This window comes from Notolepis coatsorum, assembly GCF_963971535.1.
Source record: "Notolepis coatsorum genome assembly, chromosome: 4".
In the NCBI taxonomy this organism is placed as follows: domain Eukaryota; kingdom Metazoa; phylum Chordata; class Actinopteri; order Aulopiformes; family Paralepididae; genus Notolepis; species Notolepis coatsorum.
In genome coordinates this window covers 147582375-147600534 of record NC_140168.1, presented here as the reverse complement: position 1 = coordinate 147600534, position 18160 = coordinate 147582375, and the positions used below count along the sequence as shown (strand labels likewise).

General features: G+C 39.7%; 1 protein-coding gene across 4 annotated transcripts in view; it reads left to right on the top strand.

The window, feature by feature from the left end:
- Positions 1 to 18160, top strand: part of rpp40 (ribonuclease P/MRP 40 subunit) — a 74806-nt gene that overhangs the window by 17672 nt on the left and 38974 nt on the right. For 3 of the 4 annotated variants that reach the window (XM_084313118.1, XM_084313120.1, XM_084313117.1), the window contains 2 exons: positions 4033 to 4128; positions 12433 to 12558. In XM_084313118.1, the coding sequence (XP_084169244.1) occupies positions 4033 to 4128; positions 12433 to 12558 (222 nt within the window). The remainder of the gene's footprint in view (positions 1 to 4032; positions 4129 to 12432; positions 12559 to 18160) is intronic. The other variant, XM_084313119.1, reaches the window with a different exon arrangement.

Below are 18160 nucleotides of genomic sequence, written 5' to 3'. Positions count from 1 at the left end.
ACAGGTTAAATATGTCAGTGAATACTGGGGCCAGTTGGTCGGCACAGACTTTTAGGACGCGGCCGGGGATGCCGTCCGGACCTGCTGCCTTCCTGATATTCACTTTTTTAAAGGTCCGCCTCACCTCATGCTCTGTTACCCTGAACACTGCGCCTCCATCAGCAGCCGACCCCCCCCCCCCCCCCCCCCATTGCCGAGGCTTGTGAGCTGGTGTTGTTATTACCAGCATCAAACCTCGCATAGAAGGTATTGAGGTCATTTGCTAAGGAGATGTCACTGTTCAGTTTGAGGGAGGCGCCTTTGTAGTCTGTCATCGTTTTGAGCCCCTGCCACATAGCTCTAGAGTCAGCTTGTTCAAACTGGAGTTCAATCTTATCCCTGTAGCACCGTTTGGCCTCTGACACTGTCCTCCTTACGTTGTATCGCGCCACCTTGTGGTCATTCATGTTGCCTGCCACTAGGCCGTCGTCGCACCTATGCTTTGGTGCGCTCTCTCAGGGCTTCACGGACGGATTTGTCTACCCAGGGTTTTTGATTTGGGTAAACTTTCATTTTGGTAGTGGGGATTGTTTCTTTCACCCTAGTACAAACATAGTCCAGCACTGTCTCCGTGTAGACATTAATGTTATCTGTGTCGCGGAACACATTCCAGTCTGTGTCTAATCTCGCGAGGATCGGGGGGAATATTCGGCCCGTGGGAGCAGTCACGGGTTAATACAATGTTCAGAGTGCAGAGGGGAGGTGTGCAGAGGGGATTCCACACTCATGATTCTTCTCACAGCCCCGTTTTAAACTTTTAGGGTGTGGCAGTCAGCTCGAATCTGATTGGCTAGGATCGGTTTTGGACTCTAGATACATGAATCACATAATTGAGGCTGGAGAAAGAGACCTACCCCCTGCCTCCTCTCCTCTATAGCTGCAGTGAGCACAGTGAGTCTGACAGTGTGTTAGAGGGAGTGAGGAGAAGAGGGAGACATTACAAAAAAAATAAAAAATTATAACACATATGCACAGATGAAAAAGAATGTAAACTATATTAAAAAAAATTATATATATATATATATATATTTTTTTTTATTTCATATTTGATATTAATTCATATTTTAATAGGGAGGCCTGGCTTCCGTTGGCTTCCATAAGGATTCGCCACTGCTTGTTTTTTGTTTTTATTGTTGTTTTTTATCTGATTGTCACAATGCTTTTACCCTAAGCAGGCTATTTATTTATTGAAAGAGTTTTGCTGTCTCCTGGTGTAAATGAGCTCTTGCTACAACCCTGCATGTTTACATTTTGTATTTTGTACTTGATGTTCATTAACACTTTAATCGCCGGAGACGCCGAAACTCGTCTTTCCCCGCCATGCTCATTCTGCCGAAGACGCCGTAACACGTCTTTGATGTCAATATTTCAAAAATCTGTGATCGAAATCATATTTCTCCCCCGGGGACCTGAGATATACTGCTGAGCTCCACTCAACTCTCTAACGGTTCAAGAGCGCCAGTTGGTGGCCGATCGGGGGATCGCCCAGGGGAGAAACAGGATGTAGAAGCTGGTGCTCATTTCAATTCGGTCCGATCACTCGCTATAGGTCCCGGGACTCGAGCTCGACACAATACATAGCGATCCGTTGCCAATAACTCGATAAACAACATGATTTGGACGTATATACTATTATACAACCTGGAAATGGATCGGGTATTTCTCCATCCCATAATAGAAAAAATTCTGTTCCACGCTCATCTGCCAACGGCGCGAGGAAGCTACGGTGAGTTTCAGCGTTATTTTCTAATGTCCTCTATACTAACTGCTCTAATGATCATATCACCCACACTAGATGAATGATATAACGTTGCCCACGGAATTATAAACAACCCCCCGCCCATCCGGTCAACATCAGATCATACGTAGTAACTTCTAGAACTACGTGCAGTTGACATTTTTTATCTGGCACCGATCGCTATCAAACTGTATTTGATCATCAATATAATGCATTTAGGGCTATAAATCAAGTTCTGGAGAAAGCTGCAGAAAACGATAAAAACATACTTATACTTTAGACCGTATTTTAGTATGAATATGTGAATGAAAAAGTATAACGTTGCTACACCCTGAACAATAGATATAGGACATTAAATGGGCCATAATAATGTCAATTTAGCAATACAATTTAAAAAGTTATAGCCCTGCAAAGAAGGGGAACTTCTCCATAGACAAATAGAGCTGGCTAGGGATGGTAAATTATGAATTTAACCATGGCGATCAAAGTGTTAACATGTGCTGTCCCTATCAAATAAACTATCAAATCAAACTACTGCTACAAAAGTAACAAGTCACTTAACTTTAGCTTTTGCCCCTTTTATGCATACAATGCCTATGTTTTGGCTAGTGTTGCTCTTCTAGAAAAATAATCCTTTCAGGGTTGCCTATTGAAATACTGTACACCTCCAGTACAGAAACATTGTTTATGAGTTTGCGTGTCAGGTAGACCATTGATTGACAGTCGATTCTACCAATTACGTCACACCGCTTGCACTACGGCGTTGCAGCTGGACCCTATTGCCCACCTCTGCTGTTGATAACGCTAGCAAGTTAGCACACACACACACATACACACACGCACAGTGGGCCAGTGACTTTGGTGTAGGGGTGTAACAATGCATCGCAATGCATCGATCCTAAGGGGAAAATTCAACTGCATCGATTTGAAAATGTTAGAATCTATTTTAATGTGTACACAGTGTTGCTATTCTCATGTCCTTTACAGCCAACACAACGACATACGCTACTGCATCAACGTTATGATTAACAAAGCAAGGCATTTGTTTTGTTGCATTAACGTTATATTACTATTGCTAGCCTATCGATAAATCTAGGTGTTCTAAAATCTATTGCTATTGGTAAGACTAGAATAAGTTACATAAAACTTAATGTTACTGTCTCGGGAAACTCTCGCATATCGCAATGGCGGACTTTCAGGAAGTAAACAAGCAAATGAGAGCCGATTGGTAATTTCCCTTGAAACCAGTTACGTCACTCTACTGTGATTGGACCGTTGGCTTGAGTGCAATGTGGGACTTGTAGTTTTTTAAAGATTTATCAGCGGAGGAAAAAAAAAGCACGACTGAGGCTGTAATCTTCACTCGCACACCGTGCGAGTAATTGATTTTTCTGGTTCGCACACACATATTTCTAGGGGCATATGCGAGCAATATGGTCGCACTGTAGAGCCCTGATATGCATGTAATAAATCGTTTGTTTCTAAACTCTGTTACTTAAAATGTTCACTGTGCTCTTAAATTTCTTTGTGTGCTCCTAATTTATATTTATTTAGGAGCACATGTGCTCCCTGGGAAAAAGGTTAGCGTAGAGCCCTGTATATAGTAATAATAATTACACATGGCGATATACTAAAAAGCTATTTAAAATTTTTGGCTGGTAAAAAATCTGCCTGGCTGGTAGTTTTTTTTTTATCTACCAGCCACCTTGGCTGGTAAGCCAAAAAGTTAATTTTGTTCCCTGCTCTCACCAGTACAGTACCTCTCACCAGTACAGTACCTCTCACCGGTGTGATAAGCATTTTCCACTCACCATAACAAGGAAATGTTGATTTGTTGAAATGTTTATTTACCAGATTTGCTTTGGGAAGTGTCCACATTACCACCCCCACTGGTAGAAGCAGGGTTCACACAAGGTCCTTGAAGTGCTTAAAGTGCTTGATTTCTTTTACAAAAAAAGGTCTGTCTGGAATTCCTCAAACAGCAAATCTTTTTAACAAGGTGCTTAAAAAGTAATTGAAATTCAAATCAACCATTCCCATTGAAAGTTTTGTTCATTCATGATACAATTGTTCTGAATCAAGAAATATAATTTTTCCATTGTCGGAAATTGGTTTTGAGCCATACATATTGGTTCCGTTTTATATATATATATAAAAACGGCATTTAAAAGAAAAATAGTGCTTGTAAAAGTACTTGAAAGTCCTTGAATTTCATTTTGTAATGTCTGTGGGAACCCTGGTTATGTCTTTTCTAGGTCAACTCATCCTCTCTGTGGACAAAGACACGTATGAACAGCTGGGACTGGAGGGGAAACCATCGCTTTATAACCACAAACAAACCATGAGATACGGTGAGGAATTAAAACGAAAGTGGGATTGTCTCATTAACATTTTAAATCACTTTATATATATATATCATATTTGAAGTTTGTTTTAAATTCATATTCATCTTAAATTATATATTTGAATCCCTGAATTCTTTCATTACCTCAAACGGGCCCGGACTGGCCATCGTCCTGGCCTGCACAAAAAAAATATATATATATTTAAAAAAAAATATATATATTTTTTTTATTATTATTTATTTGTTTTGCCAGGCCATTGTTTCTAGTTGTGGCGGCGCGATAGTTAGATAACCTAGGTGGGTGGGGAACAACCAGGATTTCACTGTCTGCGACAGAGTTGGAGAACTATCTCTCTTGACTCTCTCCCTCTCGCGGCTCACACACACACAAATGGAGCCGTGCTGCCGCTTGTGATTGGTGGAGGCGAGACCAGGTGATACAACTGATTGACAGCGGAGGCGGCGAATGGAATGGCAGATGGCACTCTGCAGTGAGCCAGGTAGTGAGGGACTCGGGAGAGATAGAGTAGAGCGAAAGTCAATTAACGTTGATGTCAAGATGGACAGTGGAAGAAAGAGAGAGGTTGGAGGAGAGAGGGATAAAACAAAGAAAAAGAAAGGCCCTTACAGGTAGGGATGGGTACCGAATTCGGTACTTTTGAGGTACCGAACCGAAACACGTCAGTACTACAGAGTATCGAATCAAGTGAGATACATTTTTTTTTTTTTTTTTTTACTTTTTTCTTTTCATGTCAACGTTCACACGCACAATATATGCTTACCTAGGATTTGACTTGATTCAACAACAAAGCAGTCGGAGCAATGACAAGCCGAAAACTGTCGAAATTGTAGTTATTTGAAGTTTGGATTTCTTCTTCTTGAGACTAAAGTACCGAAAAAAGTTACCGTTGGGTACCGGTATCGATTTTCAAATGTGAAAGGTACCCATCCCTACTTACAGGAGATGCTGCTAAATCCAGCAACATTTATCAAATGTTTTCTTGCACCAAGTCAAGGGACCAGCAGGTTAGTCAGTGATAAAAATAAACATGTGGATGTTAGCTAGCTAACGTTACCATGCAATGCATCATCTCCCCTGTCAAAAGCCCAATGTTAAATCTGCCAAGAAACAAATAAATAATTTAACCCTTGTGTCTGAAAACTAAAGTGTTATACTCTTACCATATTAGGGGACTAAATTGAAAAACGCCATAAAAAGATTATATGTTGAAATAATTTCCCACTTTTCCATAAATATTTTATTCAACTTCAGATTAAAAATGAAATACTCCCACTTTTCTGAAAGGAGTTGTTAAATCTGACATGTGGTGGTTATGATCGGGCTGAAGTTGAATAAACAATTTATGAAAGATAATTCAAAGATTACACACCTTTGCCACATATTGGCTACAAACATAATCACTGCAAAGTTATCAAAAAATATAAGAATCTGATCAGACACAAGGGTTAAGTTGTTGTTCCCTTTCTAATTTCCTCAAAAACATCTAGTCTAGTTAATGTGATCAATATTATTTGACAATTGATGCTTTTTGTTGGAAATTTCAGTCAGTGAGCTCATACTTTGAGCTCATTTTATAGTTAAAATGATTGAGACAACGCAATCTTCTGTCTTCGTTGTGCATGCATGCGTGTGCTCACCACACGCGATACATGTGTCACTATTCTGGCAGTGGCTACTGTTATTATAGTATTGTAATGAAAGGTCTGTTATTTAATGTTTCTGTAAAGGGCTATTTGAACTGTTGATGGGTAGTGCATTAGTAAAGTGAATATGGTATTGTGCTCTTGCTCTGTTTGAATAGGTGGAGAGAGTGGTTAACTGTATTATAATCATAAATAGAAAAATATGTTGTGCGCTTGCTTTTTTCTTTTTGAAGGTGGAGAGAGTAGCATTGCTAGTGCCACAGTTTTATTTGAGTATCATAACAGTACATTGTACTAAGCAATTGTTGGCTCATTCGTTTGTGATTCACATGCACAAAAATTCACCAGAATGCAGGAAATTAAGTCTTTGTAACAGAAATTTCCTGGTGGGGGACCCCCAGACCCCCCGCTTAAAAAGTGGCCTGACTGGGGCTATATTTCGCGCTATATCTCCCGGTATGAATTATTTCCCCAGTCCGGCCCTGACCTCAAAGAACAATGACATATGGTGGTAATGAGATAAAATGTCTTGAAAACCTACAGTTATTAGCACAATAGATGTAGATAGATATCTTTTATTTGTCCACTTTCATGGAAATTTGTCTTTGGCTCCACCATGGTTGTAATCAACAAGACAACACAGTACAAACACCACACAGGCACAGAAGACATTGACCCAAACAGCCCAATATATAGACAAAAGAAAATCAACAACAACAAAAACACAGACAGAGCTTCAGGCACTTAACACTATGGTCGCCAAAAACGCCGTAGGATGTCTTTCCTCGCCATGCTCATTCTGCCAAAGACGCCGTACCACGTCTTTGATATCAATATTTCTCCCCTGGAGACTTGATCTAATGTTGAGCCCCTCTCAACTCTCCAACGGTTCAAGAGCGCCATCTGGTGGCCGATCGGCGGATCGCCCAGAGCGGAAACAGGAAATGGAAGCTGGTGCTCATTTCAATTCGGTCCGATCACTCGGTAATAGTCCCAGGACTCGAGCTAGACACAACGGATAGCAATCCGTTACCAATAACTCTATAAACAACATGATTTGGACGTATATACTATTATACAACCTGGAAATGGATCGCATATTTCTACATCCCATAATAGGAATATTTCTGTTCCACGCTCATCGCCCAACGCTATGAGGAAGCTACGGTAAGATTCAGCGTTATTTTTTAACGTGTTCGATACTAACTGCTCCAATGATCATATCACCCACACTAGATGAATCATCTAACGTTGGCCACGGAATTATAAACGACCCCCCCCCCCCCCCCCCATCCGGTCAACATCAGATGATCAGTAGTAACTTCTAGAAGCACGTCCATTTGAAATTTTTTATCTCGCGCAGATTCCTATCAAACTGTATTTCATCATCAATATAATGCATTTGGGGCTATAAATCACGTTCTGGAGAAAGCTGCAGAAAACGATAAAAACATACTTATACTTTAGACCGTATTTTAGTATGAATATGTGAATGAAAAAGTATAACGTTGCTACACCCTGAACAATAGATATAGGACGTTGAATGGGCCATAGTAATGTCAATTTAGCAATACAATTTAAAAAGTTATAGCCCTGCAAAGAAGGTAAACATCCCCATAGACAAATAGAGCTGGCGGAGGATGGTATATTAAGAATATAAGCCTGGTGACCAAAGTGTTAAGCAGTACCATGGTTACAATTTAAATCTAAGAATTCATCAGAGCAATGGCATGTGTGATGAAGGACTTCTTAAATATGTGTTTTTGGGCTAGAGCAGTGTTTCTCAAAGTGGGGGGCGCGCCCCCCAGGGGGGGCGCAGAGGCATGACAGGGGGGGCCTTGAGATTTATTTTATTACAGAAAATTATCACTAAAGTGCTATCTGTTGCAGCTGCACTGTTCTCCATGAAAATACCATTTCTCAAAATCTGAAAATCATTATTTAATAAAACACAGAAAAGGATCACCAAGTTACTCTGGATAAAAAAAAAACCTTTACAGACAACATTGAGACAAAGCTTCCTGACTCATCTCCATCCAAACTCTTGGAAGAACTCTTTGAAATCTCATCTGATACCACCTAGAGAGCTAGTTTCAGAGTGTGGTGCTGAGTACCAAGTATCTCATCTCATGGCCCACCAAGTATCTCATGATGCAGCAGTTAAGGTGTTGATACCATTCAGCACCACATACAATATCTGTGTGAAGCTGGCTTTTCATCCATGACAGCTCTGAAAACAAAATATAGGGCCAATTTGAAAGGTCACGATATTGGTGTTATTTCAATAAATTTAAACATGGCCCATTTCATGACTATTTTGTTGGGGTGAGGGGGGGGGGGGGGGGGCAAAATATTTTGGTCCACCAAAGGGGGGCCTGACAGAAAAAGTTTGAGAAGCACTGGGCTAGAGGAACTCTAGCAATCATGCTGCTATGATTTTGTTAAGGAAGAATTATCAATAGTAATTCAATGATAAGAATGTGATGTTTCAATCACAATTTAGCATTTATGTTGTGTATCCTGATCTTCTGTTTTCAATTAAGCATTGTGGTTTATAAATTGTTTATAATTTTTCTTTTTTATAATAATGTGTTTGAAAAAAGAAATCTGTTTGTTTGCACTTACCTTTTTTGTTTGCACGTTTCCCACCCACTGCCAATCCCAGGACACCCACCTCCCCCACAAAATATTTGTTTTAAGGGGCAGGACCCTTAACACTTTGAGTGCCAACGACGAGATACTCGTTTGTTCATGCCAACCGTTCAGTGCCAACGACGATAGATCTATTTTTTTTTAATTAGCGATTTGAATTCATATTTCATCAATCTAGCCTCACGTTAGTGCTGCAAACTCTCTCTGAGCTCCATTGGGAAAATACCGCCCCCTATCGTCTCTCCCTGTGGTACTGCACCCCTTTGGAATGGATTGAATGAAACGTATGGAGAAAAAAATAAATCCTGCTACCTCATTTTACTTCTCAGACAAGTCACCCGAGACGATCAGATTCATTGCAGAGCCCCAGAACAGCGTGGAATACGTATTTCCAGTACCCAGCATTGGATCAATAAACACGATCGATATTTGGAATGGCGATCAGGAATTGGAATAATCTTTTTGGAGAACATCTGATCTGAGGTAAGGAATCTATTTGACCAGTCTTAGGATAATCAGAGCTTTTTTCACAGAGATATCAACGTGTGCCCTATGTGTGTGTGTGCATGTGTGTGTGTGTGCTGATCAGGAAATGAGATAATAGATTTTTCAGCCCGCTTCTATAGCGTGCATAAGTACACATATACTATCGATAATCTAGCGTTTATTTGAAAACGATCATAAATAGGCAGAAAAATGACTTTTTGTGTATTCCAGAATATTCCAGTAAAGGGCGTTTATCACAGAATCTTTATATTTTCCTGAAGCTTTCAAAAAACGAGCGTTTTTCAAAATGGTATAAAACGGAAATGAACCGATTACCGGTAAAAAAAACAATCCGTTTCGACAATGTTGACTGCAAACAAGTCATTGATAAGTGACGGCCAGATTAGACACATAGCCATAATTTAAGATGTAGTTTATGCGTTCGCAAATATGAGAGCGCCATCATTGAAGTGGGTGGTGGTGGCACTCAAGCACTAAATCGTGCGCCCCCTGCTGGCCCCCTCTTAGCTTGACTGAGGAAAAGCAACAGTTGTGATTGGAAGGTCAGAGAAGAGGGTGGGTCTTGGGATCGGCCAATAGTGAAACAGCTGATGGAACATGATAATGCTGTCTATTGATCTGCAGTGGTAACTGTTAATCTACTCTGCAGCGGTAACTGTTAATCTGATCTGCAGTGGTAACTGTTAATCTACTCTGCAGTGGTAACTGTTAATCTACTCTGTAGTGGTAACTGTTAATCTACTCTGCAGTGGTAACTGTTAATCTGCTCTGCAGTGGTAACTGTTAATCTGATGATCTGCAGTGGTAAGTGTTAATCTGATGTTCTGTAGTGGTAAGTGTTAATCTGATGTTCTGCAGTGGTAACTGTTAATCTGATGTTCTGCAGTGGTAACTGTTAATCTGATGCTCTGCAGTGGTAACTCTTAATCTGATCTGCAGTGGTAACTGTTCATCTGATCTGCAGTGGTAACTGTTAATCTGCTCTGCAGTGGTAACTGTTAATCTGCTCTGCAGTGGTAACTGTTAATCTGATGTTCTGCAGTGGTAACTGTTAATCTGATGTTCTGCAGTGGTAACTGTTAATCTGATCTGCAGTGGTAACTGTTAATCTGATGTTCTGCAGTGGTAACTGTTATCTACTCTGCAGTGGTGTTAATCTGATGATCTGCAGTGTTAACTGTTAATCTGCTCTGCAGTGGTAACTGTTAATCTACTCTGCAGTGGTAACTGTTAATCTGATGTTCTGCAGCGGTAACTGTTAATCTGATCTGCAGTGGTAACTGTTAATCTGATGTTCTGCAGTGGTAACTGTTAATCTGATGTTCTGCAGTGGTAACTGTTAATCTACTCTGCAGTGGTAACTGTTAATCTACTCTGCAGTGGTAACTGTTAATCTGATCTGCAGTGGTAACTGTTAATCTGATGCTATGCAGTGGTAACTTAATCTACTCTGCAGTGGTAACTGTTAATCTGATGCTATGCAGTGGTAACTTAATCTACTCTGCAGTGGTAACTGTTAATCTACTCTGCAGTGGTAACTGTTAATCTACTCTGCAGTGGTAACTAGGGATGCACCGAAAATTCGGCCACCGAAAATTATCGTCCGAAAATGGTTAAAAAGGCTCTTTCGGCCGAAAGGGTTTTAGCACCGAAAATATATGACCGAATGTCAAATAACGTGTTGTTGTGATGACGTAATCAAAACGCGACTACAGACATAGCATGCGCAACGTGTAACGTGAGCAGCTTGGCAGCTCTTCCTGCATTCTACAGCCTGTGATAACTAATTCCTTTTGGGAGTAGGGATGCCCCCCGAAACCCGGTTCTAAACTAAATTAGAAAAAAAACTGAGTATTGATAAACTCCGACGTTAACGGTACTGCTATCTGTAGTCTCTAGGGGCGGATTAGCTACGGCGCTAACAGTGTACCATCCATCTGCGACGCAACGGTGGCAGCAACAGTGGACACGGAGTAATGTTAACGTTATGTCGAGTTCATACTACACTACACGTATGAACTCGACATAACGTTAACGTTACTCCGTTTCCATGAAGTGTTTAATTAGCAGCAATCTGTTGTTGAAAATTTAACGTTAAACCGGAAATGGAAATGCGAGGACAGGAAGCCATCATCAAATCGTTGTAGTCATATTGTAGTCTTTTAGTCTTATTAACTAAAAGATTTTAACAAAATAAAAAGCAGCAGCACTATTGCATAACTGAGTCATGTTTGCTATGTATTTCTTTCTTTAGGAGAGTAGGACATTTGTTTCACAGTTTTAGCATGATGTTTTATAGATGGCTAGGTTAAACACAGGTTTTTGTTTTTAAGAGGGGGGGGGGTTTGATTTGATTGAAGTTTATTTCAAATATGCAACACGACAAACAAACATCAAGTACATCAACACCTTGTGTGTCTTTATGCAGATCTTTATGCACCTTGGCTTTGTTCTGAATGCACTTTGTTGTAGTTATCCTACAGAGAAAAGAAAATCAAGATACAAGAGTTTTATTTGTCACGGCATACAGGTATACAGTGAAATGCGGGGGGTCTCGCCTGCAACGATGTGCATAATACAAGTAATAATATAATATAAGAGTCCAACCAATAGAGCGACATAGTGCAATAACAAGTAAACAAAGTAGGCAAATGCACTTGACTTTAATGCACATTTTGTTGTATGCAAAGAGAAAATGTTTAAATTGTACAATAATCTTTCAGCAGTCAGTCTGGAATTAATGTATGCATTCAAAAGTGCTGAATAAATGTTTTATGGGCCCATAATAGTGATTATTAATATTATTTAAGTTAAGTTTAGCCATAATCATGTCTTTTGCCATAATCAGGTAGCCAAAAAAAAATATATATATTTAATTTTATAATCATTTTCGGCATTCGGTTTTCGGCCAACTGTTTCCTATTTTCGGTATCGGTTTCGGCCAAGGATTTCCCATTCGGTGCATCCCTAGTGGTAACTGTTAATCTACTCTGCAGTGGTAACTGTTAATCTGATTATCTGCAGTGGTAACTGTTAATCTACTCTGTAGTAATCTGATGATCTGCAGTGGTAACTGTTAATATGATGATCTGCAGTGGTAACTGTTAATCTACTCTGCAGTGGTAACTGTTAATCTACTCTGCAGTGGTAACTGTTAATCTGCTCTGCAGTGGTAACTGTTAATCTGATCTGCAGTGGTAACTGTTAATTTACTCTGCAGTGGTAACTGACTGTTAATCTGATCTGCAGTGGTAACTGTTAATCTGCTCTGCAGTGGTAACTGACTGTTCATCTGATCTGCAGTGGTAACTGTTAATCTACTCTGCAGTGGTAACTGTTAATCTACTCTGCAGTGCTAACTGTTAATCTACTCTGCAGTGGTAACTGTTAATCTGATGATCTGCAGTGGTAACTGTTAATCTGATGATCTGCAGTGGTAACTGTTAATCTGCTCTGCAGTGGTAACTGTTAATCTGATGATCTGCAGTGGTAACTGTTAATCTGATGGACAAAAGCATGGCCCCAGAAGGAAGAGGTTACCAGCGGGTCGTGTCCAGTCTGAAAGAGCGGCTCCCTCTCAGAAGTGACTTCCTGCTGTCACGACATAACTCAGGTAGATACTATTTATTTATTTTAAAGGGCGTTTGAGGGCTTGTGGGATATTATTTTACATGATAAATGTGTGGTTGAGCCTGTGCAATGGAATTAATGAGGTATTTCTCTGCGTTTGATGTTATTCATTCCACCAGGTCTACCCCACAGTGTAAATTATAATCCCACAGTGTAAATATTAATCCCACAGTGTAAACTATAACTCCACAGTGTAAATATTAACCCCATAGTATAAACTATAACTCCACAGTGTAAATATTAACCCCATAGTATAAACTATAACTCCACAGTGTAAATATTAACCCCACAGTGTAAACTATAACTATAACCCCACAGTGTAAACTATAACTATAACCCCACAGTGTAAATATTAACCCCAGTGTTAACTATAACTCCAGTGTAAATATTAACCCCACAGTGTAAACTATAACTATAACCCCACAGTGTTAACTATAACTCCACAGTGTAAATATTAACCCCACAGTGTTAACTATAACTCCAGTGTAAATATTAACCCCACAGTGTAAACTATAACTATAACTCCACAGTGTAAATATTATCCCCACAGTGTAAACTATAACTATAACCCCACAGTGTAAATATTAACCCCACAGTGTTAACTATAACTCCAGTGTAAATATTAACCCCACAGTGTTAACTATAACTATAACTCCACAGTGTAAATATTAACCCCACAGTGTAAACTATAACTATAACCCCACAGTGTAAATATTAACCCCAGTGTAAATATTAACCCCACAGTGTAAATATTAACCCCACAGTGTAAACTATAACTATAACCCCACAGTATAAATATTAACCCCACAGTGTAAACTATAACTATAACTCCACAGTGTAAATATTATCCCCACAGTGTAAACTATAACCCCACAGTGTAAATATTAACCCCAGTGTAAATATTAACCCCACAGTGTAAACTATAACTATAACTCCACAGTGTAAATATTATCACCACAGTGTAAACTATAACTATAACCCCACAGTGTAAACTATAACTATAACCCCACAGTGTAAATATTAACCCCACAGTGTTAACTATAACTCCAGTGTAAATATTAACCCCACAGTGTAAACTATAACTATAACCCCACAGTGTAAATATTAACCCCACAGTGTAAATATTAACCCCATAGTATAAACTATAACTCCACAGTGTAAATATTAACCCCACAGTGTAAACTATAACTATAACCCCACAGTGTAAACTATAACTATAACTCCACAGTGTAAATATTAACCCCACAGTGTAAACTATAACTATAACTCCACAGTGTAAATATTATCACCACAGTGTAAACTATAACTATAACCCCACAGTGTAAACTATAACTATAACCCCACAGTGTAAATATTAACCCCACAGTGTTAACTATAACTCCACAGTGTAAATATTAACCCCACAGTGTTAACTATAACTCCAGTGTAAATATTAACCCCACAGTGTAAACTATAACTATAACCCCACAGTGTAAATATTAACCCCACAGTGTTAACTATAACTCCAGTGTAAATATTAACCCCACAGTGTTAACTATAACTATAACTCCACAGTGTAAATATTAACCCCACAGTGTAAACTATAACTATAACCCCACAGTGTAAATATTAACCCCAGTGTAAATATTAACCCCACAGTGTAAATATTAACCCCACAGTGTAAACTATAACTCCACAGTGTAAATATTATCCCCACAGTGTAAACTATAACTATAACCCCACAGTGTAAATATTAACCCCACAGTGTTAACTATAACTCCACAGTGTAAATATTAACCCCACAGTGTAAACTATAACTATAACCCCACAGTGTAAATATTAACCCCAGTGTAAATATTAACCCCACAGTGTAAACTATAACCCCACAGTATAAATATTAACCCCACAGTGTAAACTATAACTATAACTATAACTCCACAGTGTAAATATTATCCCCACAGTGTAAACTATAACCCCACAGTGTAAATATTAACCCCAGTGTAAATATTAACCCCAGTGTAAACTATAACTATAACTCCACAGTGTAAATATTATCACCACAGTGTAAACTATAACTCCAGTGTAAATATTAACCCCACAGTGTAAACTATAACTATAACTCCAGTGTAAATATTAACCCCAGTGTAAACTATAACTATAACTCCAGTGTAAATATTAACCCCACAGTGTTAACTATAACTATAACCCCACAGTGTAAATATTAACCCCACAGTGTTAACTATAACTATAACTCCACGGTGTAAATATTATCCCCACAGTGTAAACTATAACCATAACCCCACAGTGTAAATATTAACCCCAGTGTAAATATTAACCCCACAGTGTAAACTATAACTCCACAGTGTAAATATTATCCCCACAGTGTAAACTATAACTATAACTCCAGTGTAAATAATAACCCCACAGTGTAAATATTAACCCCACAGTGTAAACTATAACTATAACCCCACAGTGTAAATATTAACCCCACAGTGTAAATATGAACCCCAGTGTAAACTATAACTATAACCCCACAGTGTAAATATTAACCCCAGTGTAAATATTAACCCCACAGTGTAAACTATAACTATAACCCCACAGTGTAAATATTAACCCCACAGTGTAAACTATAACTATAACTCCAGTGTAAATATTAACCCCAGTGTAAATATTAACCCCACAGTGTAAACTATAACTCCACAGTGTAAATATTAACCCCACAGTGTTAACTATAACTCCAGTGTAAATATTAACCCCATAGTATAAACTATAACCATAACCCCACAGTGTAAACTATAAATATTAACCCCACAGTGTAAACTATAACTATAACCCCACAGTGTAAATATTAACCCCACAGTGTAAACTATAACCATAACTCCACAGTGTAAATATTAACCCCACAATGTAAACTATAACTATAACCCCACCAGCGTTTCCGTTAGCCGGTAATTACCGGTATTTGACCGGCAAAATCTGTTGAAGTCCGACATATTTAATCTCTCCGGTCTTAATGTCCGGTGAAAATTATTCCCTGAGTCTAAGCACAATTTGATTATTTGAATTGTATTAAAATAGGCTAAAATTAAATAGCCTATGCGATGAACGAAACGATCATTACATTTGTTTCCTCGTTGCTTCTAATAATGACAACGACGTTGTCAGCGAGAGCTTAGTGCTGGGTGTGCGAACTTTTGTGAAGCTGCAGAGCCAGAGCAACAGCGGCACAATGCAGTATTCCAGCAGTACTCCAATTCAGCCATTTTCAGCCAATGTTGGGTGGGGGGCGCTGCTGTGCGGTTCCCAGAAAAGAGCCAATAACAGCTAAATCAGCTGCTCTGCAGCGCCATACTCTTTGCAAATAAGTCGTTGCGAGGTGGAGAGAGTCGTCACGCAAACCACGATAATGTTGCCGTCTCTCTGCTTTCTCAGTTCTTCGCTTGATATAATTAATACAAATGTCCAATATAACGGAATTCGTTAGCTCATAAAAATGTGATTATAACAGACTGCTGTTTAGTGTCGGACCGACTGCCCACATACACGGTCTATTTTATTTCAAGTCAGCAGCAGCACGGAGTATCGAGGGACTTATTTTATTTGGAATATATTAATGACTGTATATGCAAAAGTAGCCTAGTTTTAAGTAATAATATTATAAATCTACATGACTTGAGGATGACATTCTTTATATAGCCTGCCTATCAATTGTTTTAAAGCTCAATAAACTATGACCGGAATTAATCTCATTTGTCCGGTAGATTGAAATCTTGCAGGTCACGGAGACCGGCAACAATTTTTTCTAACGGAAACCCTGAACCCCACAGTGTAAACCTTAGGTTAGGTGGGAGGGGGTGTTATTGGGGGTTATTGCCTTTGCGAAAAGGTAAATGAGTTCCCACCATCAGAGGAAGCATTGAAAGGAAGTCAGTGGATTTGGTTGAGGATAAATAATTGGATTGTTTCCCACAGGATTTTCAGAGACTATGGGGGGTGAACCTCCGTCCCTCTAGGGGGGTCCGGGGGCGTGCTCCCCCGGATATATATATTTTTTGTACATTTTAAAGTTAAATGCATCAATCTGGTGCACTTTGAGAGCAAAATAAAGAGGCTAAATCTATGATGAACTTTGTGCTCAAAACACAAAATCGACTAGACTAGTGCTTCCCAATCCTCTCCTCGAAGCACCCCAGCCGTTCAATGTATTTGTTAAATTCCACCACCAGCACACCTGATTCAACTTAAAGGGGAACTATCTTATAAATGGCCTTTTTGAGTGTTTAGCATTGTTTCCTAGCTACCGTAATTCCTCTAATAGTAACCCCGGCTTGTATTTGTTTCAACTGTAGCGGGTACGAGGCTTGTATTAGGAGGAGGCCTGTATAAGAGGGAGGCCTATATTTCAAATTTTCAAACTGATCATAATGAATAAATCAACATTTTGTGTCAGTTTGAACCCAGTAAAATGTACTGGGTTCATTTATTGAAACCAAGTACTGTATGAAATAGTAAACAGTGCAATTACAGGTGGTCACTGGTCATTTCAACGTTTTCAAAGTGAAATCAAGTAACTAGCTCAGTATGCAGCTCAGTATATTAGTAACCCGGCTTGTATTAGGAGCAGTGTTGCAGTGCTGGTATAACTCGGTATAACGGCGTTATACCTCGCTCACTGAGGCTGAAGTACGCGCAATCGCGCACGGAAATGTTCCCGCGTGTACGCGCGGTCACGTACACAAAAATCCGCTGTTCCCATTCGTTGTAACTAAGTATCGGCTCGGCCCGCGGCCACCGTTTTTACATAACAAAAGCATAGGTAGAGTAGGATGACCAAACGTCCTCTTTTGCCCGGACATGTCCTCTTTTCACGCCCTGTCCGGGGAGTCCGGGGGGGGGTTTATTAATTCATCGAAATGTCCGGGGTTTCACTGTTTTTCAGTTTCAGTTTCACGGGCCTTTGCGAGCATCTGAAGGCTCGGGGCTGCATTTTTCGCCGAACATATAAATTACCGAATAAAGCGCTATTCGTTGCCGTTCGAATGCCATCTGGATCGCCAAAATCCGTGCCTCGGTTCTCGAGTTACATGCCGATATGTCAGGCATGCGACTTTTTACATGGCATTATCCAACCGGACTCCCGGAGAAGCATGCAGCTGCAGAGCCGCAGAGCCAGCGGCGCTCTCTGGGCCGCGCGCTGACGGCCGCGCTGTGAGGCAATCGTATCCAGCTGCAGGACGAGAGCACCAACACTCTCAGGACCGCAACACTTTAAGGACCCACACTTTAAGGACCCTCGCTTCCATTGGCTGATTTGGGTCACATGACCGTCCCACCCAATGGCTGAATTGATTGATTGATTGATTGATTGATTGATTGAAAACTTTATTAACAGATTGCAGAATGGGTACAGTACAGCTAAATACATACAATTGTTAAGGGGATGCAGACCAGAGAAAGACTTTCGTCTTGTTTACATCAGGGTCCCCCATTTTCAATTCATCATAACATATATGACATACACGACATACAGATAGACAGTACTGCTACATCTATACATTTATGACATATACCAGATTTGCAAATACAGTACTGTTTGTGATACAAAA